The sequence below is a fragment of the Salvelinus alpinus genome, chromosome 8 (genome assembly GCF_045679555.1).
Source record: "Salvelinus alpinus chromosome 8, SLU_Salpinus.1, whole genome shotgun sequence".
In the NCBI taxonomy this organism is placed as follows: domain Eukaryota; kingdom Metazoa; phylum Chordata; class Actinopteri; order Salmoniformes; family Salmonidae; genus Salvelinus; species Salvelinus alpinus.
This window is the reverse complement of record NC_092093.1, coordinates 24,324,261-24,350,188: the sequence shown is the minus strand read 5'-3', so window position 1 is coordinate 24,350,188 and position 25,928 is coordinate 24,324,261. Positions and strand designations below refer to the sequence as shown.

General features: G+C 43.9%; 1 protein-coding gene across 10 annotated transcripts in view; it reads left to right on the top strand.

Annotated features, from left to right (window-relative positions):
* The window catches only part of LOC139582755 (syntaxin-binding protein 5-like), a 177,670-nt gene that overhangs the window by 11,674 nt on the left and 140,068 nt on the right, over positions 1-25,928 (top strand). For all 10 annotated transcript variants that reach the window (XM_071413062.1, XM_071413058.1, XM_071413056.1 and 7 more), the window contains exon 2: positions 4,402-4,499. In XM_071413062.1, the coding sequence (XP_071269163.1) occupies positions 4,402-4,499 (98 nt within the window). The remainder of the gene's footprint in view (positions 1-4,401; positions 4,500-25,928) is intronic.

Sequence of the window (25,928 nt, the reverse complement as noted above, 5' to 3'; positions counted from 1 at the left end):
AGCAGGCAATGAGAGTGTCAAGCATGAAGGCCCATAAAGGTACATCGTAAAAACCATACTGAACAAAAATATAATCCCAACATGCAGCAATTTCAATGATTTTACCGAGTTACAGTTCATATAAGGAAATCAGTCAATTTAAATCAATTCATTAGGCCCTAACCTATGGATTTCACATGACTGGGGAGCCAGGCTCAGACAATCAGAATTAGTTTTTTCCCCACTGAAGGGCTTTACTACAGACAGAAATACTCTTCAGTTTCATCAGCTGTCCGGGTGGCTGGTCTCAGACGATCCCGCAGGTGAAGAAGCCGGATGTGGAGGCCCTGGGCTGGTGTGGTTACACGGGGTCTATGATTGTGAGGCCAGTTGGACGTACTGCCAAATTCTCTAAAAAGACATTTGAGGCAGCTTATGGTAGAGAAATTAACACTACATTATCTGGCAACAACTCTGGTGGACATTCCTGCAGTCAGCATGCCAATTGCGTGCTCCCTCAAAACTTGAGACATCTGTGGAATTGTGTTGTGTTTGCCTTTTATTGTCCCCAGCACAAAGTGCACCTGTGTAATGATCATACTGTTTAATCAGCTTCTTGATATGCCACACCTGTCAGGTGGATGGATTATCTTGGCAAAGGAGAAATGTTCACTAACTGGGATGTAAAGACATTTGTGCATAACATTTGAGAGAAATACGATTTTTGTGCTTGTGATCTTTTATTTCAGCTCATGAAACATAGGACCAACACTTTACACGTTGCGCTTATATTTTTGTTCAGTAGACATGAAAATGGCAGTTGGATGGTTGCGATGAGCCCTTGGTGAGCATACAGAGTCTGGGCCGTGTAGGAGCCACTCACAATCAGGTCATAATATTTCTGCCTCTGCTGACATGCAGATACACACACACAAACATGCCCATAAGACAAGGTCGTCATATCTTTCAAAAATACTTACCTGTACAAAGATATTGAGTACTATCGTTTTCCATGTCTGCCTTAACACCTCTGTGCTTCAATATGTTTTTTCCCCACACTCACAAAATCAAACACTAACAGAAAATCAAACCACAGAGACATGAAGCCTTGTCCTACCCAGATATCCAGTTGAGAGTGAATGATGTTGCTCATGACAGAGGTTTTGTGCAGTTGTTTGACCAAGTTGTTAGCCTCCCTGGTGCTGGTGGTTACGGGCCTTGGGCTGAAACAATATGTCCACCTCCCCAAAAATGGCGCACATCTCGGCCAGGAAGGGGTCTTTGAAGTTGTCATTGAGGAGAGTGAAAGACACCTCCCTGGGGGAATGGGCTCAACAAAGAACTCATCCAGCTTTGGGTGGGGGGGTTGGACATGAGATGGCAAAGTGAGGCAAGTGGAAGTGTGTGATAAGGGATGAATACAGGAGTTAGACATTTAGACATTTAGCAGACAGACAGTAAGTACATTCATCATAAGGTAGCTAAGTGAGACAACCCCATATCACAGTCATAGTAGGTACATTTTGACTTAGATAAGGTCAGCAAAGTTAGTGCTGGTAAGAAAAGAAGAGGGCCAGAGTTAGTGCAAGAAAGGCAAGGGTTTTAGTAGAGGGGGTGGTGTGCTGTGGGATACATCAAGATACTTGGTGTAGAGGAAGGTTTTCAGATGTTTTCAGAAGATGTGCAGGCACTTGGCTGTCCTGACATTACGGGAAAGCTGTGTGCATGGAGCAGATCCTACAAGGTCGAGGGTCCCACAAATCTCCCACTAGGGAACCCCAATTCCTGTAGACTGTGGAGAGATGACAAGAGTCAAAGGCTCATGTTACAATAAAGTACAACAACCACACATGCAGCTATCTCAGACATAACAGAAGTCATATAAAAACAATACTAACCGGCACACAGAAATTGTTTTCAAATAGGTAGCCTATTTGACTGATAACACCAAGCCTACAGCCCAATACATTTTAAACTACATCTTATATCTTATGTCTTAGATTGTAACAATTCCTCTACATTCCTTTTCTACAAATGACCCACTCAATCTCTAGACCAGAATGTTTGCACTAAGCTGCAGTGGTAAAAGCCTACTGTCAAGAAATAACAATGACTACGTGACATATAATTCCCGAAAACACAATCCAGTTGATACATTTAAAAAATGTCATTGCATTCATGCAATTGTATAAGTTTATCATTAGAAACAGCTAGCCTATAATGTTACATATTGGCACTGGCAGTTAACTAACACTGAATAGACACTTGTTAGCCAACTATAACATTCACAATTCCAGAGGTAACAATGAAAAACAGTCTTAACGTTATTATCAGCTTATATTACCAGCATTGATCCGCGTAGACTCGAGAAAAATAGACTTGCCATCTTTATCAATCAAATAGTCTGTAAGCCTACTGTCGAGAAATGACATTAACAACGTGACATAGCTAGCTATAATTCTAAAACACAATCCAGTTGATAAATGTATAGAATGTCGTTGCATGCATGCATTGTTAATTTTAACCTAGCTAGCTACCTATAGCATACTATAAACTCGCTCCAGCCTGAGCTGCTGTCAAAACAATGATAGCAACGGTACACTCTAGCTAGGGTAGCTAGCTAGTTGTTTAGCAAACTAGCATACCACTAACGTTCATTTCAAGCCGCTAGTAATGATTTGTTTTTGATAACCACATTAACAGGATGTAACGTTGGTAAGGTAGCTAGATACTTCAGTTCACATTAACTTGCTAGATATATATAAACTCTGTTAGCATGTGTGACTAACATTAGCTGCTAGCTAGCTAGAATACTTGGTTTAATTTAGCTAGAACATTAGCTTGCTCAGTTAGCAAAAAAACTATAATGTCAACTACTAGTCAACCGCAAAAGAAAATTCAAGGAACTTGTTTGTCTATTTTGTTGTGCTATTACATTTGTATTGGTGTTTCGTGTCCGATGTGCTCAGGGTGTTGCTACATGTCGTTTGTGATGTGCATCATGAGCCAAGTCACTGTAGCCTATAATGTCACTTCCCCTGTAAGAACCATGAGCACGGACTGACTTGGCTTTGCTGTACAGCAGCTGAAGCCTGCCAGCAGCCTGCCAGCATCCTACCTACCAAAGATTGTACCGTGTTCATTACAAAGTAGAAAAACAAATGTCTCTTATGGAAGATGCCAAAAGTTTGGAGACAACAATAGATGGCGAAGTCAAAAATACTGGTTTCCGTCTGTGGCGACGTTTTCACTATTATGCTTACGACAAATCCAGAACCAGTAGCCAGCTGACTAATGTTTTGTGTACGGTGTAGTAAAAACAGATAACATTAGCTAGCTAGATAAGGTTTATTTTTATTTGACCTTTATTTAACTAGGCAAGTCAGTTAAGAACAAATTCTCATTTTCAATGACGGCCTAGGAACAGTGGGTTAACTGCCTGTTCAGGGGCAGAACGACAGATTTGTACCTTGTCAGCTCGGGGATTTGAACTTGCAACCTTTCACGTGTTTAGCAGATGTTATTGCTGGTGTAGCGAAATGCTTGTGCTTTTAGTTCCGAGAGTGCAGCAATATCTGAAATGTTACTTTGGTGTTTAGAAAGCTCATTAAAAAGAGATTTAAGTACTTTACACCACTGCAATTGTAGAATAAATGTTTCTCATATCGATGCCACATAGGCTGTTTTCTAAATGAGAATTAGTTTTTTAGGGGCACTTGCTCTTTAAGCAAACAAATGAGCTACAACAACCTGCCTAACTGACTGACTGATGCAATACTCCAGCAGCAGCATATTGTGGTAGACCTGTCACGCCCCAATGTGAAGGGTTGTATTATAGTAGTAATGTAATCACAATTAGCTGCTATGTGGGAGGCGCCATAAAAAGAGATCACCCACTGGGCAAAAACAGGTTGAATCAACATTATTTCCACTTAATTTCAACCAAAAAATGTAATGTGATGATGTTCAATCAATGTGGAAAACGTATAGGAATTTTGTATTTTTTTCACCCAACTTTTAACCTAAATCCAGTGATAAGTTGACAGTTTTGGTTGATTTCACATTGAATTCACATTTGTTGACAACTCCACCAAATGTAAATCAAAACTACACGTTGAACTGTCTGTGCCCAGTGGGGGTGTTGTTGCTAGTGCACACACAATATGATGGAACCCAACCGTTAGGCGTACACATTAAACATCACAGTTTAATTGGTGTTGTGCTCATATATTGCTGTTCCTTTGCCTGTAATTTCAAGTGTTCATTCACAGACTTCAAATTGCGGTTTGAGTAAATATTTTGATGTTGAATTATGTGGACACAAAACTACTCTATTGAGAGAACGCTTATTCCCGCTAACCCTGATTTGTATCTGTTGTTTCCTCATCGCCCTGCTTTGCTGCCATCTCATTGGACGCCCAGACTGTCCGTCATGGCTTCCCCTATCAGCCGTCGTCCATGGCCCATGACCCAGTCCAGAAGATCCTGGCCATTGGGACCCAGAGCGGGGCCCTCAGACTGTATCCTTTCTGCTCTGTGTGGTGCTGTGTTCAACTCCATTGATCTGTTTGTGTTGTGTACACTAGCCCCTGGGTCCCTGAGGGGGAGGCCCTGTATGGGGCTGCTCTCAGCCCAGCCCAGACCAGCAGCAGGTAGGTGGATGGATGAATGGATAGAAAGACAATCAGAATGCCCTTGGAAGAGCAGGCTGAGCTCATGGGTGTTTATGTATACTCATTCTATCTATGTCTAATAACACATATTACAGTAAAATGGCATGTTACACTGTAAAAGAAAAAAGCCTATCCTTTACTCTTAATCCTTGATATAGAGCTAGCAGCCAGTTTACAGGGACAACAGCTTGCTGTGCTTTATAATACAGAGCAGTGGAATGGCACCCCAGGGAGCCATAGCTACAGAGAGCACCTGCCCGCTATCTCGCCTCTTGCCTGCCTGCCTGCGTCAGGCCCCTTTACTGTTCCAGCATGTGTTCTCCCTGAAAGTAGCTCATTAAGGTGTGATTACTGTCTGCCTTTCTGTCCCTCCTTGCTTTTCCCCGTTTCTGTCTCTCCATGCTGTCTGCGTTTCTGTCTCTCTCTGCTGTCTTTCTGTCTCTCATTGCTGTCTTTCTTTCTGTCTCTCTCTGCTATCTTTCTGTCTCTCCCTGTTGTCTGTCTTTCTGTCTCTCCCTGTTGTCTGTCTTTCTGTCTCTCCCTGCTGTCTGTCTTTCTGTCTCTCTCTGCTGTCTTTCTGTCTCTCCCTGTTGTCTGTCTTTCTGTCTCTCCCTGCTGTCTGTCTTTATGTCTCTCTCTGCTGTCTGTCTTTCTGTCTCTCCCTGTTTTCTGTCTTTCTGTCTCTCCCTACTGTCTCTCTTTCTGTCTCTCCCTGTTGTTTGTCTTTCTGTCTCTCCCTGATGTCTGTCTTTCTGTTTCTCTCTGCTGTATTTCTGTCTCTCTGCTGTCTGCCTTCCTGTCTCTCTCTGCTGTCTGTCTTTCTGTCTCTATCTGCTGTCTTTCTGTCTCTCCCTACTGTCTGTCTTTCTGTCTCTCCCTGTTGTCTGTCTTTCTGTCTCTCTCTGCTGTCTTTCTGTCTCTCTCTGCTGTCTTTCTGTCTCTCCCTGTTGTCTGTCTTTCTGTCTCTCCCTGTTGTCTGCCTTTCTGTCTCTCCTTACTGTCTGTCTTTCTGTCTCTCCCTGCTGTCTTTCTGTCTCTCCCTGTTGTCTGTCTTTCTGTCTCTCCCTGTTGTCTGTCTTTCTGTCTCTCCCTGTTGTCTGTCTTTCTGTCTCTCTCTGCTGTATTTCTGTCTCTCCCTGTTGTCTGTCTTTCTGTCTCTCCCTGTTGTCTGTCTTTCTATCTCTCCCTGTTGTCTGTCTTTCTGTCTCTCCCTGTTGTCTGTCTTTCTGTCTCCCTACTGTCTGTCTTTCTATCTCTCCCTGTTGTCTGTCTTTCTGTCTCTCCCTGTTGTCTGTCTTTCTATCTCTCCCTGTTGTCTGTCTTTCTATCTCTCCCTGTTGTCTGTCTTTCTGTCTCTCTCTGCTGTATTTCTGTCTCTCCCTACTGTATGTCTTTCTGTCTCTCCCTGTTGTCTGTCTTTCTGTCTCTCCCTGTTGTCTGTCTTTCTGTCTCTCCCTGCTGTCTTTCTGTCTCTCCCTGTTGTCTGTCTTTCTGTCTCTCCCTGTTGTCTGTCTTTCTATCTCTCCCTGTTGTCTGTCTTTCTGTCTCTCTCTGCTGTATTTCTGTCTCTCCCTACTGTATGTCTTTCTGTCTCTCCCTGTTGTCTGTCTTTCTGTCTCTCCCTGTTGTCTGTCTTTCTGTCTCTCCCTGCTTTTTTCTACACATGGGCTTAATGTCTACTTACATCTGAATGGAAAGGTGAGACTAAAAATTGTCTCAGTACTATTGGTGCAGGATGACAGTCCCTAAGATACTGATCGAAGGTCAGTTTAGCATACTATTTGCATTGGTATTAGATCAAGATGGAACCACAGAGTTGTTGATATGCTGGCTATGCTGGTCAGTTTACGCTGAGACAACATGTTTTTTTTTGACCACTTGAGCTGAAGTTAAACCATCAGTGAATGGTTTGGCGATTCTTCCTCCTCACTGATGTTGGAAGCTTTGAATTTGAGAGAGGAGAGAAGCGTCTTAACTTCAGTCATATCTTTGATTGATGTTGATCAGATAGAAATAGGTTTTTATCTCAGGGAGAGGAAGGTGAATGGGGAGTCATGCAACCACCCACGCTGTTCCCTTCTCAGATCAGTACTCTAGATGACGAATTGGCCTGCTTTTGCCTAATCTGAAGACGAAGATGCCTGATACAGAAGATATGCTGTTATTGGTCCTTTTTTGTACTTTGATGAAGAGGATTTCTAGGAAGCTGAGAGTCTAGTTGTAGGCATTTGTTAGAGCTGTAGTTGTGTAGCTATATATTTGCATTATGTTTATAACGTCTGTCCTGTAACTCTATGTCTGCCCTGTAGCTCTATGTCTGTCCTGTAGCTCTATGTCTGTGGTGTGGCTCTATGCTGTGATTGCCTGCTAGCTTTTGTCAATGTGTCTGTGGCGAGGCTGTTTGCGGTGCTGTCCTCTCCTTTCCGCTAGGGCCTGAGCCTAGCAGCGGGTAGTGCTGAGCGGGCTGGAGGACCAGGGGAAGAGGAGAGGACAGGATCCCCAGATCTGCCAGCCTAAGTGAATGCCCTGTGATCCTAAAAACGGTCCTATGTGTGATGCTGGGCAGGGTTAGGAGTATGTGTTTTCTGTCCCTTTGGTGCTGTCTGACTGAGAGTGAAAGAGGCTGGGGAAAGAGAGGGGGGGGAGAGAGAGAGAGACAAACACTCACATGCACATACACATGTTTGTTGTACTATCCTTGTGGGGACCAAACATTTGATTCCCATTCAAAATCCTATTTTCCCAAACCCCTAAAGCCTAAAATAGCCTTTTCCTGGTGGGGACCGGCGAAATGTCCCCACTTTTCTTTGTTTTACTATCCTTGTGAGGACTTTTGGTCACCACAAGGATAGTAAAACCAAAAACAGACAGACAGACAGAGAAAAGGGTTATGTTTGTCTGTTTGTTGATGTCACACTCCACCTAGCTGCTCAGGTTAGGCCCGTGCAGCTCCTGGGCTCTTGCACCAGAATATAACTTATATTGATCTGTGTGTTGTATTTTTTCGAATCCCCGAGCCGACTAGCTTAACCCTTATTTCTCCTGTAAGTCGCTCTGGATAAGAGAGTCTGCTAAATGATTAAAATAATGAAATGTACTACACACACCATCTCAATTGTTTGGGACCAATCTGCATCATAGGCATATCTCTGCAGCAACATATTGTCTCACAATATGTGGAGAACAATAGAAAGATGTCTATCTGCACCAGCAGTTTAGCTACAGTATATGAAATGATCTGCTCATTAAAGTGAGTGAGAAGGGACTGTATTACTAATACAGACTGCAGAATGACCATATTACAGATGCAATGAGAGGTATAGCCCTACCTTGGGAAACCTCTCTGAGGGTACTTCCCTCCTTCACGGAACCACTGATCTAACATGACCAGATCAGTGAAATGTTTGCAGTGGTTTCGAGGCTTTCATCTATCCATCTGGCATACAGCACAAGATCAGTGATGGCTTCCAGAAATGGAGGAAACAAGGAATTAGGGGTTTTCTCAGTATTGAACCAGGCCCGTGCACAGTCTCTAGGTGTGTGTTTTGTCGCTCCAAACATCACCAGATTATCTCATCTGCACACACACACACACACACACACACACACACACACACACACACACACACACACACACACACACACACACACACACACACACACACACACACACACACACACACACACACACACACACACACACACACACACACACACACACAAAGGATGGGCATATGGCTGAAACGCAACATTGAATCACAATGTACACTACATGGCCAAAAGTAGTACACTACATGGTCACCCCTTCAAATTAGTGGATTTGAATATTTCAGTCACGTCTGTTGCTGACAGGTGTATAAAATCGAGCACACAGCCATGCAATCTCCATAGACAAACATTGGCAGTAGAATGGCCTCACTGAAGAGCTCAGTGATGTTCAACATGGCACAGTCATAGGATGCCACCTTTCCAACAAGTCAATTCGTCAAATTTCTGCCCTGCTAGAGCTGCCCCGGTCAACTGTAAGTGCTGTTATTGTGAAGTGGAAGCAACGTCAGCACAAGAACTGTTCGTTGGCAGCTTCATGAAATGGTTTCCATGGCCAAGCAGCTGCACACAAGCCAAAGATCAACATGCACAATGCCAAGCGTTGGCTGGAAGGGTGTAACGTTCGCCGCCAGTAGAAACTCGTTCTCTGGTGTGATGAATCACGCTTCACCATCTGGCAGTCCGACGGACGAATCTGAGTTTGGCGGATGCCAGGAGAACACTACCTGCCGAGTGCATAGTGCCTGGGGTTGTTTTTCATGGTTTGGACTAGGCTCTTTAGTTCCAATGAGGGGAAATGTTAACGCTACAGCATATAATGACATTTTAGACAATTCTGTGCCTCCAACTTTGTAGCAACAGTTTGGGGAAGGCACTTTCCTGTTTCAGCATGACAATGCCTCTGTGCACAAAGCGAGGTCCATACAGAAATGGTTTGTCGACATCGGTGTGCAAGAACTTGACTGGCCTGCACAGAGCCCTGACCTCAACCCCGTCGAACACCTTTCGGATTAATTGTAATGCTGACTGCAAGCCAGGCCTAATCACCCAACACCAGTACCCCACCTCACTAATGCTCTTGTGGCTGAATGGAACCAAGTCCCCACAGCAATGTTCCAACATCTTGTGGAAAGCCTTCCCAGAAGAGTGGAGGCTGTTATCACAGCAAAGGGGGACCAACTCCATATTAATGCCCATGAATTTGGAATGAGATGTTTGACGAGCAGGTGTCCACATACTTTTGGTCAAGTAGTGTAGCACCTGTATTGTTTTACCTGTTGTAGTATTTTGTTGTAGCATGCCACATTAGTTATTGCATTCTAATTGCAGTTGTACACTACATATTGTCTGTTGATTGTTTAATGCATAGAATTAGTATTACAATGTGAATAGTGTCTCTATGTGGCTTTTCCCTCCGATTCTGTAGAGGTCTGACTCTGAATGTAAAGATCTGTCTGTAGAGATCTGACAGCAGCGATCTGGCTACAGAGGGCTAGCTTCACACAGAGAGAGTAGAGGAGCTAACACTGATGCTGGATGGAGCGAGAGATTTACACAGAGTAGGGCAGCCAGCATCACAGCACGGAAAATGCTGCATTTTCCAGGTCAGAAGCCATTGTGTATATACTGTATTTGTTGATTTATTCAATTCTTTATATAATTTTTCATCCCTCCCTTCCCTGTCCAGGCGTCTCTCGTCGGGAGCTAACCATTTTAGATGGCACTCCACAGTACAGACCAGGCCTGAGGTTGTGTGTGTGTCAGTACTTACATAATGCGCTGGATCTCAGGGAACGGAAGTCAAGGCTGAATGAGACAGCAACAGTGTCATCAAAGGAGCTGGCTGCTGTGTGTGTGTTTGATGTGAGTGAGTGAGTGAGTGAGTGAGTGAGTGAGTGAGTGAGTGAGTGAGTGAGTGAGTGAGTGAGTGAGTGAGTGTGTGTGTGTGAGTGTGTTTGATGAGAGTGTGTGTGTTTGATGTGAGTGTGCATATGTTTGTGTCTCTGTGTCTGCCTGGCTCCGGTATGCACATACAGTACCAGTACACGCCTACTCATTCAAGGGTTTTTCTTTATTTTGACTATTTTCTACATTGTAGAATAATAGAGAAGACATCAAAACCATGAAATAACACATATGGAATCAGGTAGTAACTAAAAAAGTGTTAGATATATTTTATATTCTTCAAAGTAGCCACCCTTTTCCTTTATGACAGCTTTGCACGCTCTTGGCATTTTCTCAACCAGCTTCACCTGGAATGCTTTTCCAACAGTCTTGAAGGAGTTCCCACATATGCTGAGCACTTGTTGGCGGCGTTTCCTTCACTCTGCGGTCCAACTCATCCCAAACCATCTCAATTGGGTTGAGGTCAGGTGATTGTGGAGACCAGGTCAACTGATGCAGCACTCCATCACTCTCCTTCTTGGTCAAATAGCCCTTACACAGCCTGGAGGTGTGTTGAGTCATTGTCCTGTTGAAAAACAAATGATAGTCCCACTAAACGCAAACCAGATGGGATGGCGTATTGCTGTAGAAGGCTGTGGTAGCCATGCTGGTTAAGTGTGCCTTGAATTCTAAATAAATCACAGACAGTGTCACCAGCAAAGCATCCCCACACCATCACACCTCCTCCTCCATGCTTCACGGTGGGAACCACACATGCTGAGATCATCCGTTCACCTATTCTGCATCTCACAAAGACACGGCGGTTGGAACCAAAAATCTCAAATTTAGACTCATCAGACCAAAGGACAGATTTCCACCGGTCTAATGTCCATTGCTCGTGTTTCTTGGCCCAAGCAAGTCTCTTCTTCTTATTGGTGTCCTTTAGTAATGGTTTCTTTGCAGAAATTCGACCATGATTCACACATTCTCCTCTGTGTGCAAAGCTGTCATCAAGGCAAAGGATGGCTGCTTTGAAGAATCTCAAATATAAAATGTATTTTGATTTGTTTAATACTTTTTTGGTTACTACATGAATCCATATGTATTATTTAATATGTTTGATTTCTTCACTATTATTCTTCAATGTAGAAAATAGTAAAATATTAAGAAAAACCCTGGAATAAGTAGATGTGTCCAAACTTTTGACTGGTACTGTCAATTAAATTGATTTATTATACTTTTTTTTGTAGCTGTTCCAAAGGAGCATCAGTGGCTGGTAGACTGTGTAGTGGCTGGAAGGCTGTGTAGTGGCTGGTAGGCTGTGAAGTGGCTGGTAGACTGTGTAGTGGCTGGTAGACTGTGTAGTGGCTGGTAGACTGTGTAGTGGCTGGTAGACTGTGTAGTGGCTGGTAGGCTGTGAAGTGGCTGGTAGACTGTGTAGTGGCTGGTAGGCTGTGTAGTGGCTGGTAGGCTGTGTAGTGGCTGGTAGGCTGTGTAGTGGCTGGTAGGCGGTGTAGTGGCTGGTAGGCTGTGAAGTGGCTGGTAGGCGGTGTAGTGGCTGGTAGGCTGTGTAGTGGCTGGTAGGCTGTGTAGTGGCTGGTAGGCGGTGTAGTGGCTGGTAGGCTGTGAAGTGGCTGGTAGGCTGTGTAGTGGCTGGTAGGCTGTGAAGTGGCTGGAAGGCTGTGTAGTGGCTGGTAGGCTGTGAAGTGGCTGGTAGGCTGTGTAGTGGCTGGTAGGCTGTGTAGTGGCTGGAAGGCTGTGAAGTGGCTGGTAGGCTGTGTAGTGGCTGGTAGGCTGTGTAGTGGCTGGAAGGCTGTGTAGTGGCTGGAAGGCTGTGTAGTGGCTGGTAGGCTGTGTAGTGGCTGGAAGGCTGTGTAGTGGCTGGTAGGCTGTGTAGTGGCTGGTAGGCTGTGTAGTGGCTGGAAGGCTGTGTAGTGGCTGGAAGGCTGTGTAGTGGCTGGAAGGCTGTGTAGTGGCTGGAAGGCTGTGTAGTGGCTGGTAGGCGGTGTAGAGGCTGGAAGGCTGTGTAGTGGCTGGAAGGCTGTGTAGTGGCTGGAAGGCTGTGTAGTGGCTGGTAGGCTGTGTAGTGGCTGGAAGGTTGTGTAGTGGCTGGTAGGCTGTGTAGTGGCTGGTAGGCTGTGTAGTGGCTGGAAGGCTGTGTAGTGGCTGGAAGGCTGTGTAGTGGCTGGAAGGCTGTGTAGTGGCTGGAAGGCTGTGTAGTGGCTGGAAGGCTGTGTAGTGGCTGGTAGGCTGTGTAGTGGCTGGAAGGCTGTGTAGTGGCTGGAAGGCTGTGTAGTGGCTGGTAGGCGGTGTAGTGGCTGGTAGGCTGTGTAGTGGCTGGAAGGCTGTGTAGTGGCTGGAAGGCTGTGTAGTGGCTGGAAGGCTGTGTAGTGGCTGGTAGGCTGTGTAGTGGCTGGAAGGCTGTGTAGTGGCTGGAAGGCTGTGTAGTGGCTGGAAGGCTGTGTAGTGGCTGGTAGGCTGTGTAGTGGCTGGAAGGCTGTGTAGTGGCTGGAAGGCTGTGTAGTGGCTGGAAGGCTGTGTAGTGGCTGGTAGGCTGTGTAGTGGCTGGAAGGCTGTGTAGTGGCTGGAAGGCTGTGTAGTGGCTGGAAGGCTGTGTAGTGGCTGGTAGGCTGTGTAGTGGCTGGAAGGCTGTGTAGTGGCTGGAAGGCTGTGTAGTGGCTGGAAGGCTGTGTAGTGGCTGGAAGGCTGTGTAGTGGCTGGAAGGCTGTGTAGTGGCTGGTAGGCTGTGTAGTGGCTGGAAGGCTGTGTAGTGGCTGGTAGGCTGTGTAGTGGCTGGAAGGCTGTGTAGTGGCTGGAAGGCTGTGTAGTGGCTGGAAGGCTGTGTAGTGGCTGGAAGGCTGTGTAGTGGCTGGAAGGCTGTGTAGTGGCTGGTAGGCTGTGTAGTGGCTGGAAGGCTGTGTAGTGGCTGGTAGGCTGTGTAGTGGCTGGAAGGCTGTGTAGTGGCTGGAAGGCTGTGTAGTGGCTGGAAGGCTGTGTAGTGGCTGGAAGGCTGTGTAGTGGCTGGTAGGCGGTGTAGAGGCCTGGAGATGCTGAACATGTTTCTGTTAATTAACGGGCAATTACCGTGAGACCAGCAGTCTTTTGCATGACAATAACCAGCTGACAAAATGTAATGACTGCCCTATGTGGAGAAACGCTTAACTCCTTCGTTCCTTCTAGCGTCGGTAGCAACATTAGCGGTAGCATCCGGGTGGGCTGGTCAAGTCCCTGAGGGAGGATGCCCTGGAAAGGCTACAGGCACAGCAGGAACTCAGTGGGGATTAGGATCAGATCCTAACCTCTTTTCCCTCCCACAACTGGGACAGGAGGGATTGGGGAAGATGGGAAAATGAAATAACCTTCACTTTGGAGCTACTGTCTTGTGAGAGCTTGGAAGGATAGGTGTGTTTGTGTATGTGGGCGCATCCGTGCACGCGCGTGTGCGCCTGGTGTGTGTGCGTATGTGTACGCTGGTGGATGACTTGTTTCAGCCAGATGGCAGGTCTTGCTGATTAACAGTGTATCTAACAGGAAGAACCCACAGGACAGATGGGGTCATAGGGGAGCATTAAAATAATATCTCAGTCTTATCCTCCCCCATAAAAAACATGAACTTGCGCTTGTCTTTTCCTACTACCGCTGACTTTGTTGATCATTTCTTTATTTGAGGAAAAATGTACATACTTCGACTTGTAATATGTGATTGTCTCGCATAGCTATCTTAAGATGATTGTACTAACTGTAAATCTCTCTGGATAAGATTGTCTGCTAATTGACTGAAATGTCAAAATTAGTAGAGGAGACATGGAGTGTAGATGTCAACTGTCATATCAACTTTACTTAACCAGGCCTAGCTATACAGTATCTGTGTCATGTAGTCAGTGCAACAGTCATGTAGTATAGGGTGGTGTTGGATTCTGAGTACAATCAATGCCATTGCACTGAAGGGCTGTGGAGCTTGACTCAAGTGAATTATTATTCAATTCTTTAACATCTATAAAGCTGCTGAACCCTTTTGTAACCTCACTAGATGACACTTGACAGTGGACATTGTCACCATCCCTGTCCCTGTGTATTTCAGTGTTTTTCAGCCCAAAGTCTCTTAGCCATGACAAGCTCTCTACAGGATGGTTTTTAAGCAATAAAACTAGGTTGTCATAGAAATCCCCGGTAGGTGACGTCTTTCCAGATCCTATTAAATAAAGTACTGTACAATTACCTCTTCCTATAATTCTACTGGCTTCTGCAGCCTCCCAGACGGCCATCCCTTATCTCTCTGCTGCTGTGCCCCTATCCTGCCTTGAATGATGGCCGTGTGTGTGTGTGTGTGTGTGTGTGTGTGTGTGTGTGTGTGTGTGTGTGTGTGTGTGTGTGTGTGTGTGTGTGTGTGTGTGTGTGTGTGTGTGTGTGTGTGTGTGTGTGTGTGTGTGTGTGTGTGTGTGTGTGTGTGTGTCATTCTACTCAGGAGGAAGGACATGTGTGATTCACTGGATCGCTAATGGAAAAGTTTTAGCGAGAGATTCAATATTGTCTTGGCTCAGAAAATGGTGCCCCCCGTCCCCCTCCTCCTCGTCCCCAACCCACTTTCTGTAATTTACCCTCCCAGTGAGTCACCACAATAAAAAAGTGGCCAAGTGGTCTCTCTATTAAATCCAAAACCAATGTGATTGGATGATAACAAATCTTGATGACCCGAGGCCTAACAGCCAGACAAGGAATAAAGGAATATCCACTGAACAAAAATATAAACGCAACATGCAACAATTTAAAAGATTTTACTGATTTAAAGTTCATATAAAGAAATCTGTCAATTGAAATAAATTCATTAATCACTAATCTATGGTTTTCACATGACTGGGAATACAGATATGCGTCTGTTGGTCACAGATAACTTTAAAAAAACGTACGGGTGTGGATCAGAAAACCAGTCAGTATCTGGTGTGACCACCATTTGCCTCATGCAGAGCGACACATCTCCTTCGCATAGAGCTGATCAGGCTGTTGATTGTTGCCTGTGGAATGTTACTGGGAACTGGAACACACGGTCGTGCATGTCTATCCCAAACATGCTCAATGGGTGACATGTCTGGTGAGTATGCAGGCCATGGAAGAACTGGGACATTTTCAGCTTCCAGAAGTTGTGTGCAGATCCTTGCAGACATGGGGCCGTGTATTATCATGCTGAAACATGAGGTGATAGCGGCGGATGAATGGCACAACAATGTGCCTCAGGAGCTCGTCACAGTATCTCTGTGTATTCAAATTGCCATCTATAAAATGTGTTTGTTGTCCGTAGCATATATGCCCATACAATAACCCCACCGCCACCATGGGGCACTCTGTTCACAACATTGAGATCAGCAAACTGCTCGCCGACATGACGGCCATCTGCCCTGTACAGTTTAAACTGGGATTCATCAGTGAAGAGCACACTTCTCCAGCGTGCCAGGGGCCACTGAAGTCAGTTACAACGCCGAACTGCAGTCAGGTCAAGACCCTGGTGAGGATGTCAAACACGCAGATGAGCTTCTCTGAGACGGTTTCTTCAGTTGTGCAAACCCACAGTTTCATCAGCTGTCCGGGTGGCTGGTCTCAGACGATCCTGCAGGTGAAGAAGCCGGATGTGGTGGTTCTGGGCTGGCGTGGTTACATGTGATCTGCGGTTGTGAGGCCGGTTGGATGTACTGCCAAATTCTTTAAAAGGACGTTGGAGGCATCTTATGGTAGAACAATTAACATAAAATGTTCTGGCAACAGCTCTGGTGGACATTCCTGCAGTCAGCATGCCAATTGCACACTTCTTCAAAACTTGAGACATCTGTGGGATTGTGTGACAAAACTGCACATTTTAGAGTGGCCTTTTTTTGTCCCCAGCACAAGGTGCACCTGTGTAATGATCATGCTGTTCAATCAGCTTCTTGATATACCACGTCTGTCAGGTGGATGGATTATCTTGGCAAAGAAGAAACGCTCACTAACAGGGATGTAAACAAATTTGTTCACAAAATTTGAAAGAAATAAGCTTTTTGTGCGCATGGAACATTTCTGAGATCTTTTATTTCAGCTCATGAACCATGGGACCGACACTTTACATGTTGCGTTTATATTTTTTTTCAGTGTAATAGAAATGGTGGGAACTGTGAAACCCTGAAGTGAATTGATACCTATTCAGGACTGGAGTGGCATGATGTGGTCCTGGTAACCAGAGTCTGTGGTGCATTTCATCTCAATTCCAGGTTTGGAATTGTATTGCACTCTAAATGAGAAATTCCATGTCTGATTTATGTAACAGAAATTGAAATGAAGTTGACCCTCAGCGTCTTTGCCTGTTAACGATATTTGCTTACCCTCTGTTAGATCAGTCTGTTTCTCTATCTCGCTCTCTTCTCTCCCTCTGCCTCCTCTTCTCTTTTTTGCCCTCCCTCCCTCCCTCCCTCCCTCCCTCCCTCCCTCCCTCCCTCCCTCCCTCCCTCCCTCCCTCCCTCCTTTACTCTACTCTTTGTTGAACACCTCTCTCCTCCCCCTGCCACTGCAGATGGTAGTGTGTGGGTTGTGTGTGTGTTGGCCAGGTGAGGTAGAAAACAAACTGTGCTATGTCCCCGTGCAGGCCAGGCTACCTGGTGCCTGAGATGTCACCTTCCTGTGCACTAATTACAGTCAACAGACGGCAGCACACGCTCGACTGGCTTCTCGCTGTAAATACAGGCCTCATGTGGACACAGAGAAGGGAGAAATACAGGTACACACACACACACACACACACACACACACACACACACACACACACACACACACACACACACACACACACACACACACACACACACACACACACACACACACACACACACACACACACACACACACACACACACACACACAGGTGTAGAACAAATGGTCGATGGATGCCCCCATGGCGAGTGTGCACAGATCAGAGAATCACTCTCTCTCTCCCTTCAATTACCTCCAGCCTCCATGGTGGAGGGGAATAGCTAATGCCAGAGAAAGGGAGGGGAGGGAGTGTCATTATGATAGGCTAATATGAGCTGGATGAGTGAAATGCAGAGCCGTGTGTGTACTGCGCCCCTTCTCCTCTTCCTTGTTTTTGTAATGGTTCCCTCCTTTCTTTAAAAAAGTATTAAAAAAGTATGAATGGAGTGTGCTCATTGAAAACAATAAATTTTTTCTTTGTTAGGGGCAATGTTGGGGCGTCGGACTAGTAACCAAAAGGTTGCAAGATCAAATCCACGAGCCGACAAGGTAAGAATCTGTCCTTCTGCCCCTGACCCCACTGGTCCTAGGCCGTCATTGAAAATAAGACTTTGTTCGTAACTGACTTGCCTAGTTAAATAAAGGTAGAAAAATGTTCTACATACCAAGATCTTTTCCTGGAAAACGGTGTTTACTTGACTCATATATTGCAAAACCCCCATGGCAGTTCTTGGAATTCATGTTAAAGATTATGAATCATAATGCCATAGTTTTGTTATATAAATGCCACATGGTATCACATGTCATATCCTAATGGCATAGTCTTAACATTTAAAAGTGAAAATTAGAGCGGCAGTTAGATGCTGGGAACTGTTTTAAATAGTAGTAGCAGACATCTGCATATGAGATAGTGGGATGCAGGTTGTGGTTGGCTCCAGTGATGTAGTGGAGGGTAAACTAATGCAAATACAGTTTACCCAGCTATTTTCATTCCATAAATATGGTTAATACTCACCTATTACGTTATATTATCATTTTTTGCATTAGCATTTATGCTACTGGCCTAATGTCATTTTGGAAATGTTAGTATGCTAGCATTTACCCATCATGTATTTACCTCTATATCCTTGGCTGTCTCCCTTTCTCAGAGTGACGTGATTATATGATAAGGATCTGACACGCGGCTTTAGAGTGGTGCTCTGTCCGAAATGCTAGTACAACAGTCATGTACAGGTTGAGAGTGATGTGATGACATGGGCCCTGACTACCTGACCCTGTCAGTGGTTCCTGTGAGGAGATTTTGTTCCCTCACCTAATGCAGTGCCCTTCATCTGACCTCTGCCTCTCTACGGGCCCTAAGTGCAAACTGCATATATATATATGATATTTATATATATATCTCTCTCTCTCTCTCTCTCTCTCTCTCTTCTACCTTTTCCACTCTTTTCAACATTCTTGCTTTCTCTCTTTATTTTTGAATCTCTTATTTTTTTGTATCATTCTGTCATTCTCTGAAGTGCTGTGTAAACAGATCAAGAGGCTTAAAGGCCAGAGGCTTCGCATGTGGAAATGTGTGTGCATGTGTATGTGGAGTGGTGGAGGGTTTGAAGTTTGCAAGCGTTATGCTAGCTCCCCGTCCACACTCGTGCTAGCTACTGTGCTGTTCCTGGAAAGCCAGTAGTCAGTCAGTCAGTCAGTGTGCCTGCCTACTGACTAACGCCTAGATGCATCACCAGCACATCACATAGCACATCCCCACTCCAACCTCCCCAGTCCTGCTATGGTGTCTTCTTGAAGTACCCTCCCCCAGGACACTCAGCTGCTATGGAAAACTACTGACATATAGAGGCTATGACAACGAGATACTGCCGGAGGTGTAACCGGGTTTACTGCATTGTAAGGACGTTTGAAAGAATAGCCATGGAAGTAAACTGTTCAGACTAGACTTTATACTGTAAATGGTGTCCATTTTATTCTAGTGTTGATATGACAGTATTGCTGGGTACTTAACTGTACAGAAATACTACAATGTCGTGGTTAACGGCAATTTATTGGTTCTTTGTAGTAACCTTACCAATATGGCCATCAAGCTGTCATTCAACAGTAATAGACATCTTTTTCAATGGTCTTGGCTGTTTCTGTTGATGGAAACTGACATGATCTTAGACCTGTCACTAAACATAGACAGGCTTTAGAGCTGTAAAGCTTTAGAGCTGTGTGTTGCCTCCCACTGGGCACCCACTGGTTGTATCAACATTGTTTCCACGTCATTTCAGTGTGTTCTTTGATGTAGTGTAGAGACACCTGAAGGACGTAAGATGTGTATTAATGTCTGGGATGTGACCTCGGTAACACCCTTCTCCTCTGTCTGCACGGATGACACACACACACATATGTCTTTCTTTCCTTCTCAATTCGCTCTCCCCTGCTCTTCTTTCTCTCTATCTCTTTAACTTTCTCCTTATCGTTTTCTCTCTGTCAGTCTCACTATCTCTCTCCTCTCTTTCTTTCCCCTGTCTCGCCCCTGTCTCTCTGAGTTATCTCTCTATCCCTTTTCTCTATTCCCTTAGTAATGATGAATCATCTGCATTACTCTGACTGTACGCCTAACCACATTTGATCACAGCCCAGCCCCAGGATCTGCCAATCACATCGGCCCATACTCGACTGACGGCCCATCAGGGGCCCGTGTTTCCATAGTGCCTGTCTCCGTGACAGACTGTGTGGTGGCATAACAAAAGAGGTTTGGGTTTCGCTCCTTTGAAAAACATCCCCTCAGTGTTGTTAGTGTCTCGATTCAAAGAGCATCGACGTCACAAGAAACCATTCTCTCCATCTTTCCCTCATAGCTAACTAAGCGAAGCGCCTTGACACCGTCAAGCTTGCTAATGTGCTTTGGGAAACTTCCATATCTGACACACCCTCTTGATTTGGTCTCATGAAGCAACATTTGAAATTATGTTTTTTACATTGGATAAAAGCAGAGACACAGACCCACAGAATGGTATATCATACACTGCATTTGAGGAACAATGGGAAAGTCATTCTGCTTTGAATGTTGATAAACTTGTAATCTCACTTTTGAGAAAATGGCCTTTGAATGTTTTGGTACCCACCCATTCAGCGTCGTTCACACCCTTTTAAGCCTCAGCCCCACCCATCTCTTTAAGGGGTGATCGGAGCATTTTGTCCTAACAACAATAGTCAAGCACCCAAGCCAACTGGCTAACTTTGGCTAGCTTGCTAGCTACTTCCAGACACAAATGAGCGAACAGCTCACAGCTCATAATTTAACTCGCCCTAGCAGAGCTGGTTAGGCTGTTTTTATGTTATCCAGAGCGTTGGTGACTGCAACTGTGCTGCTGGCAACCATTTATGTTTTTTTGCCAACGTTTACTGACATCGGCCATATTCAACGGTGTTAAGCGTTCGTAAATTCGTAAATTATTCTGTGCTCTGGCACATTTTTAAATTTCATTTTTAAATCTTCAACAAAAATGAAAAGAAACCGCAACTTAAAATCTTAACCGTCATTTGGATTGAAGGGCTCCAGGGCCAAGAACAAGTCTTTCAAGAGGAAGGGAAGGAATCATAGTACACTTCAGTATCAACTCTTACATAAATACCAGTAAAAGATAAAACAAAAATAGACTGATGCCAAGTGATGGTAGTAGGAAAGCAAGTGCTCTGAAATCGGAGTAGATAGCCAGAACGAATTTACCAGCTACGTCTATCAACAGTTGTCGCAGTGACATTCTATTGAAATGGATACTTGCATAGTGGAGTCTTTTGTTAAGACATGTAGCTAGCTAGCTAGCTGAACAATGAACTATAATCCCAACTCATGACGGTACTACCCTGCATGAATTTGCAGGTAGCTAACCAACCAGGTTCAACGTTACCAAGCTAACATTAGGCTATAACTAGCAAAACAAATGGCTCTGAGATACGAATAATAAGATCATACACGTAACGTTAGCCAGCAAGCCAGTCAGCTAACATTAGCTAGCTAGCTATCAGTACACTTCAACTTGAAATGAAAACAACTTTCTGTCAAAATTAGAAATGTGTAATATCTGAACATCTTACCTGTATACATCATGGATGGATGCTTCTTCCTGTCACAGATGCCATGGTTGCCCTTAGTTTTAAGATGTAATCCGGAGACAGGTGTTTTCTCCATCTCCTTAGCAATCATACTTTAATTCCACTGATTTCAAAACTTGGTCCTCCAGAAGGTGGAGAGCAACACTTATGCAGTTCTACAACACGATAAATAAAATAAAAAAGCCGCGTTAGACAGGATTACCTACACATACTGACCAGCACAAATAGACAGAAGCAGGCTATATGGCAGACCAATCCAAACTCATCTCTCAGCATGTCCAACCCACTCATTATCTCAGCCAATCATGGCTAGTGGGAAGGATGCTGACTTTTTCTGTGGCCAGCCAACTAGGCTCGGAATTTAACATTTGTATTTACAGATGTCATACAAGTCTGTTATTAAGGCACATGAAAGTTCACATGTTCCAGAAGGCATTTCTGCCTAAAAAACCCGCTTAATGATAAAATAAAAAAAGTTTACTTTGAAATGGCTCTCTTGTGAAGTAGTGATCCGCAACATACGCCTAGTTTCCTGAACCGATTAATATATACAGTTAATTCGGAAAGTATTCAGACCCCTTGACTTCTTCCACATTTTGTTACATTACAGCCTTATTCTAAAATTGATTAAATATATTTTTTTTTATTTTCAATCTAAACACAATATCCCATAATGACAACGCAAAACAACATTATTTTTGTATATGTATATTAAAAATGTGGCTATCATAAAGAACTTCAAATGCCACGATGAGGTAAAGGTAAGAATTAAAAATGTATTCGGACCCTTTGCTATGAGACTCGAAATTGATCTCAGGTGCATCCTGTTTCCATTGATCATCCTTGAAATGTTTCTACAACTTGATTGGAGTCCACCTGTGGTAAATTCAATTGTTTGGAGATGATTTGGAAAGTCAACTGTCTATATAAGATCTCACAGTTGACAGTGCATGTCAGAGAAAAAACCAAGCCATGAGGTCAAAGGAATTGTCCATAGCGCTCCAAGACAGGATTGTGTCAAGACACAGATCTGGGGAAGGGTACCAAAAAATGTCTGCATTTGGCCTCCATCATTCTTAAATGGAAGAAGTTTGGAACCACCAAGTCTCTTCCTAGAGCTGGCTGCCCAGCCAAACTGAGCAATCGGGGGAGAAGGGCCTTGGTCAGGGCGGTCACCAAGAACCTGATAGTCATTCTGACAGAGCTCCAGAGTTCCTTTGTGGAGATGGGAGAACCTTCCAGAAGAACAATCATCTATGCAGCCCTCCACCACTCAGGTCTTTCTGGTAGAGTGGCCAGATGGAAGCCACTCCTCAGTAAAAGGCACATGACAGCCCCCTTGGAAGGATGGTGGTGCTGTGGGGGTGTTAATCAGTGGCAGGGACTGGGAGATTAGTCAGGATTGAGGGAAAGATGAACGGAGCAAAGTACAGAGAGAGATCCTTGATGAATACCTGCACCAGAGTGCTCAGGACCTCAGACTGGGGCAAAGGTTCACCTTCCAACAGGACAACGACCCTAAGCACACAGCCAAGACAACGCAGGAGTGGCTTCGGGACAAGTCTCTGAACACTTTCCGAATGCACTGTGTGTGGTGAATTATCCAAGGTTAAATCTAGGAGAACAACAGGGAGCTGCATGGTGTTGAGGACTATTATACAGTGGTGGAAAAAGTACCCAATTGTCATACTCAAGTAAAAGTTAAAGTCACCCAGTAAAATACTACTTGAGTAAAAGTCTAAATGTATATAATTGTAAATATATTGAAGTATTAACAGTAAATGTAATTGCTAAAATATACTTAGGGGTCAAAAGTAAAAGTAAAAGTATAAATCATTTCAAATTCCTTATTTTAAGCAAACCAGATACCATTTTCTTGTTTTTTAAGTTTACGGATAGCAGGGCACACTCCAACACTCAGAGATGATTTACAAACTAAGCATGTGTTTAGTGAGTTTGCCAGATCAGAGGCAGTAGAGATGACCAGGGATGTTCTCTTGATATGTGCAAGAATTGGACCATTTTCCTGTCTTGCTAAGCCTTCTAAATGTAACGAGTACTTTTGGCTGTCAGGGAAAATGTATGGAGTAAAATAACATTATTTTCTTTAGGAATGTAGTGAAGTAAAAGTAGTCAAACAATATAAATAGTAAATTACAGATACCCCCAAAAACTACTTAAAACCTCTCTAGGGTACGTGAGACGTTAGCGTCCCACCTCTTCAACAGCCAGTGAAAGTGCAGGACGCCAAATTCAAAACAACAGAAATCCCATAATTAAAATTCCTCAAACATACATGTATTTTACACCATTTTAAAGATACACTTGTTGTAAATCCAGCCACAGTGTCCGATTTCAAAAAAGCTTTACGTCGAAAGCAAACCAAACGATTATGTTAGGTGAGTGCCTATTCACAGAATAACACAGCCATTTTTCCAGCCAAAGAGAGGATTCACAAAAAGCATAAATATAGATAAAATGAATCACTAACCTTTGATGATCTTCATCAGATGACACTCATAGGACTTCATGTTACACAATACATGTATGTTTTGTTCGGTAAAGTTCATATTTATATCCAAAAATCTGAGTTTACATTGGTGCCTTACGTTCAGAAGTCACAAAACATCCTTTGATTTTGCAGAGAGCCACATCAATTTACAGGAATACTCATAATAAACATTGCTAAAAGATACAACTGTTATGCATGGAATTTTAGATGCACTTCTCCTTAATGCAACCGATGTGTCAGATTTCAAAAAAGCTTTACGAAAAAAGCAAACAATGCAATAATCTGAGTCGGCGCTCAGAGCCCAATCAAGACACAAATATAGCCACCATATTATGCAGTCAACAGAAGTCAGAAGTAACAATATAAACATTCACTTACCTTTGATGATCTTCATCAGAATGCACTCCCAGGAATCGCAGTTCCACAATAAATGTTTGTTTTGTTCGATAATGTCCATCATTTATGTCCAAATTCCTCCTTGTTGTTCTAGCGTTCAGTACACTTTCCAAACTCACGACGCGCGGGCAGGTCCAGCGGAAAGTTACGAAAAGCGGACGAAAAGTTAAAAAAGTTATATTACAGTCCGTAAAAACATGACAAACGAAGTATTGAATCAATCTTTAGGATGTTTTTAACATAATTCTTCAATAATGTTCCAACCGGAGTATTCCTGTGTCTTCAGAATTGCGATGGAACAGAGCTCGCTCTCACGTGAACGCGCATGGTCAGAGCATGGTCACTTCATGGCAGACCTGACTCATTCCTCTCTGCTTTGGCCCCACTAAACAGTAGAGGCATCAGACAAGGTGGTTCTAACGACTGTTGACATCTAGTGGAAGCCTTAGGAAGTGCAACATTACCAATATCCCACTGTATCTTCAATAGGAGCTGAGTTGAAAATCGACCAACCTCAGATTTCCCACTTCCTGGTTGGATTTTTTCTCCGGTTTTTGCCTGCTTGATGAGTTCTGTTATACTCACAGACATCATTCAAACAGTTTTAGAAACTTCAGAGTGTTTTCATCCGGACGTGAAAATACTGACCCCTACCCCAAAGAAGTTTTTAAGTAGTACTTTCAAGTATTTTAACTTAAATACTTTACACCACTGTTATTATTTAGCCAGCAGCATACCAACCTGCATCCCACTGCTAGTTTGCATCTGAAGCTAAGCAAGGTTGGTCCTGGTCGGTCCTTGGATGGGAGACCAGATGCTGCTGGAAGTGGTGTTGGAGTGTCAGTAGGAGGTGCCCTTTCCTTTGGTCTAAAAAAGATATACCCATGTTCCAGGGCAGTGATTGGGGGTGCTGTCTTTTGGATGGGATGTTAAACAGATGTCCTGACTCTCTGTGGTCACTAAAGATCCCATGGAGTAGTGGTGTTAACCCCGGTGTCCTGGCTAAATTCTCAATCTGGCCCTCATACTGTCACCTAATCATTCCCAGCTTGTAATTGGCTCATTCATCCCTCTCCCCTGTAACTATTCCCCAGGTTGTTGCTGTAAATGAGAATGTGTTCTCAGTCAACTTACCTGGTAAAATAAGGGTTAGAAAATATATAGTATTTACTCGCAGCCACTGAGTCCTACTGTCCTGTTGCTCCTCCATAGGGAGCTGATGACAGTCTCACCACTGCCTATGGGGAAGACACACGAACACACACACACGCACGCACGCACACACACACAAAAAGACGTGTGACACGATGATGCAAGGACAGCCACATGGCTGTCATGTTAACCGCCCAACCCCCGCATCGTTGAGGACCTGTGTGCTTTAATATGTGTGTATGTGTGTGTGTTTGTGTGCATGTGTGCATGCAAGCATGCATGTTAGCAGCGTGAATGGCCACAGGTAGGGCTCTAAATAAAACATTTTCATTGGTAGCACTGGTGCTCACAACTTAAAAATGTTAGAAGCACCACATGAAATTTAGGACCACCAGAAAATCTGATTTTTAAGTTGAGATACATTCTATATTGGGCCTATATGAATTACATCTACTTTTGAAGCACAAGTTATGTAACATTTATATGTAATGTGTAACATTTTTTTTTTTTTGTTTAACTGGGCAAGTTAGTTAAGAACAAATTCTTATTTACAATGAAAGCCTAGGAACAGTGGGTTAACTGCCTTGTTTAGGGGCAGAACAAAATGATTTTACCATGTCAGCTTGGGGATCCGTTCTAGCAACCTTTCGGTTACTAGTCCAACACTCTAACCACTAGGCTATCTGCCGCCCCATTGTAACGACATTAGTTTATTATTAAAGCTAAAATGTTTATACAAATACCTGTCATTGAAATTACAAAGTCATTTGTGGAATATTTGGTTTCTACATTGTGTATAAATCACTATTTTCCTATTGAGATGCATTACATTGAAAATTGTACACTGTTTCTTTAAAAACATCAGGATTATGATGAGGACATACAAGAGATCTGTCATTCATTCATTGCTATGATCATTGATCTTCTGAAGATTAAGCTATCCCTTTTCCTTTCTTTCTGTGCCC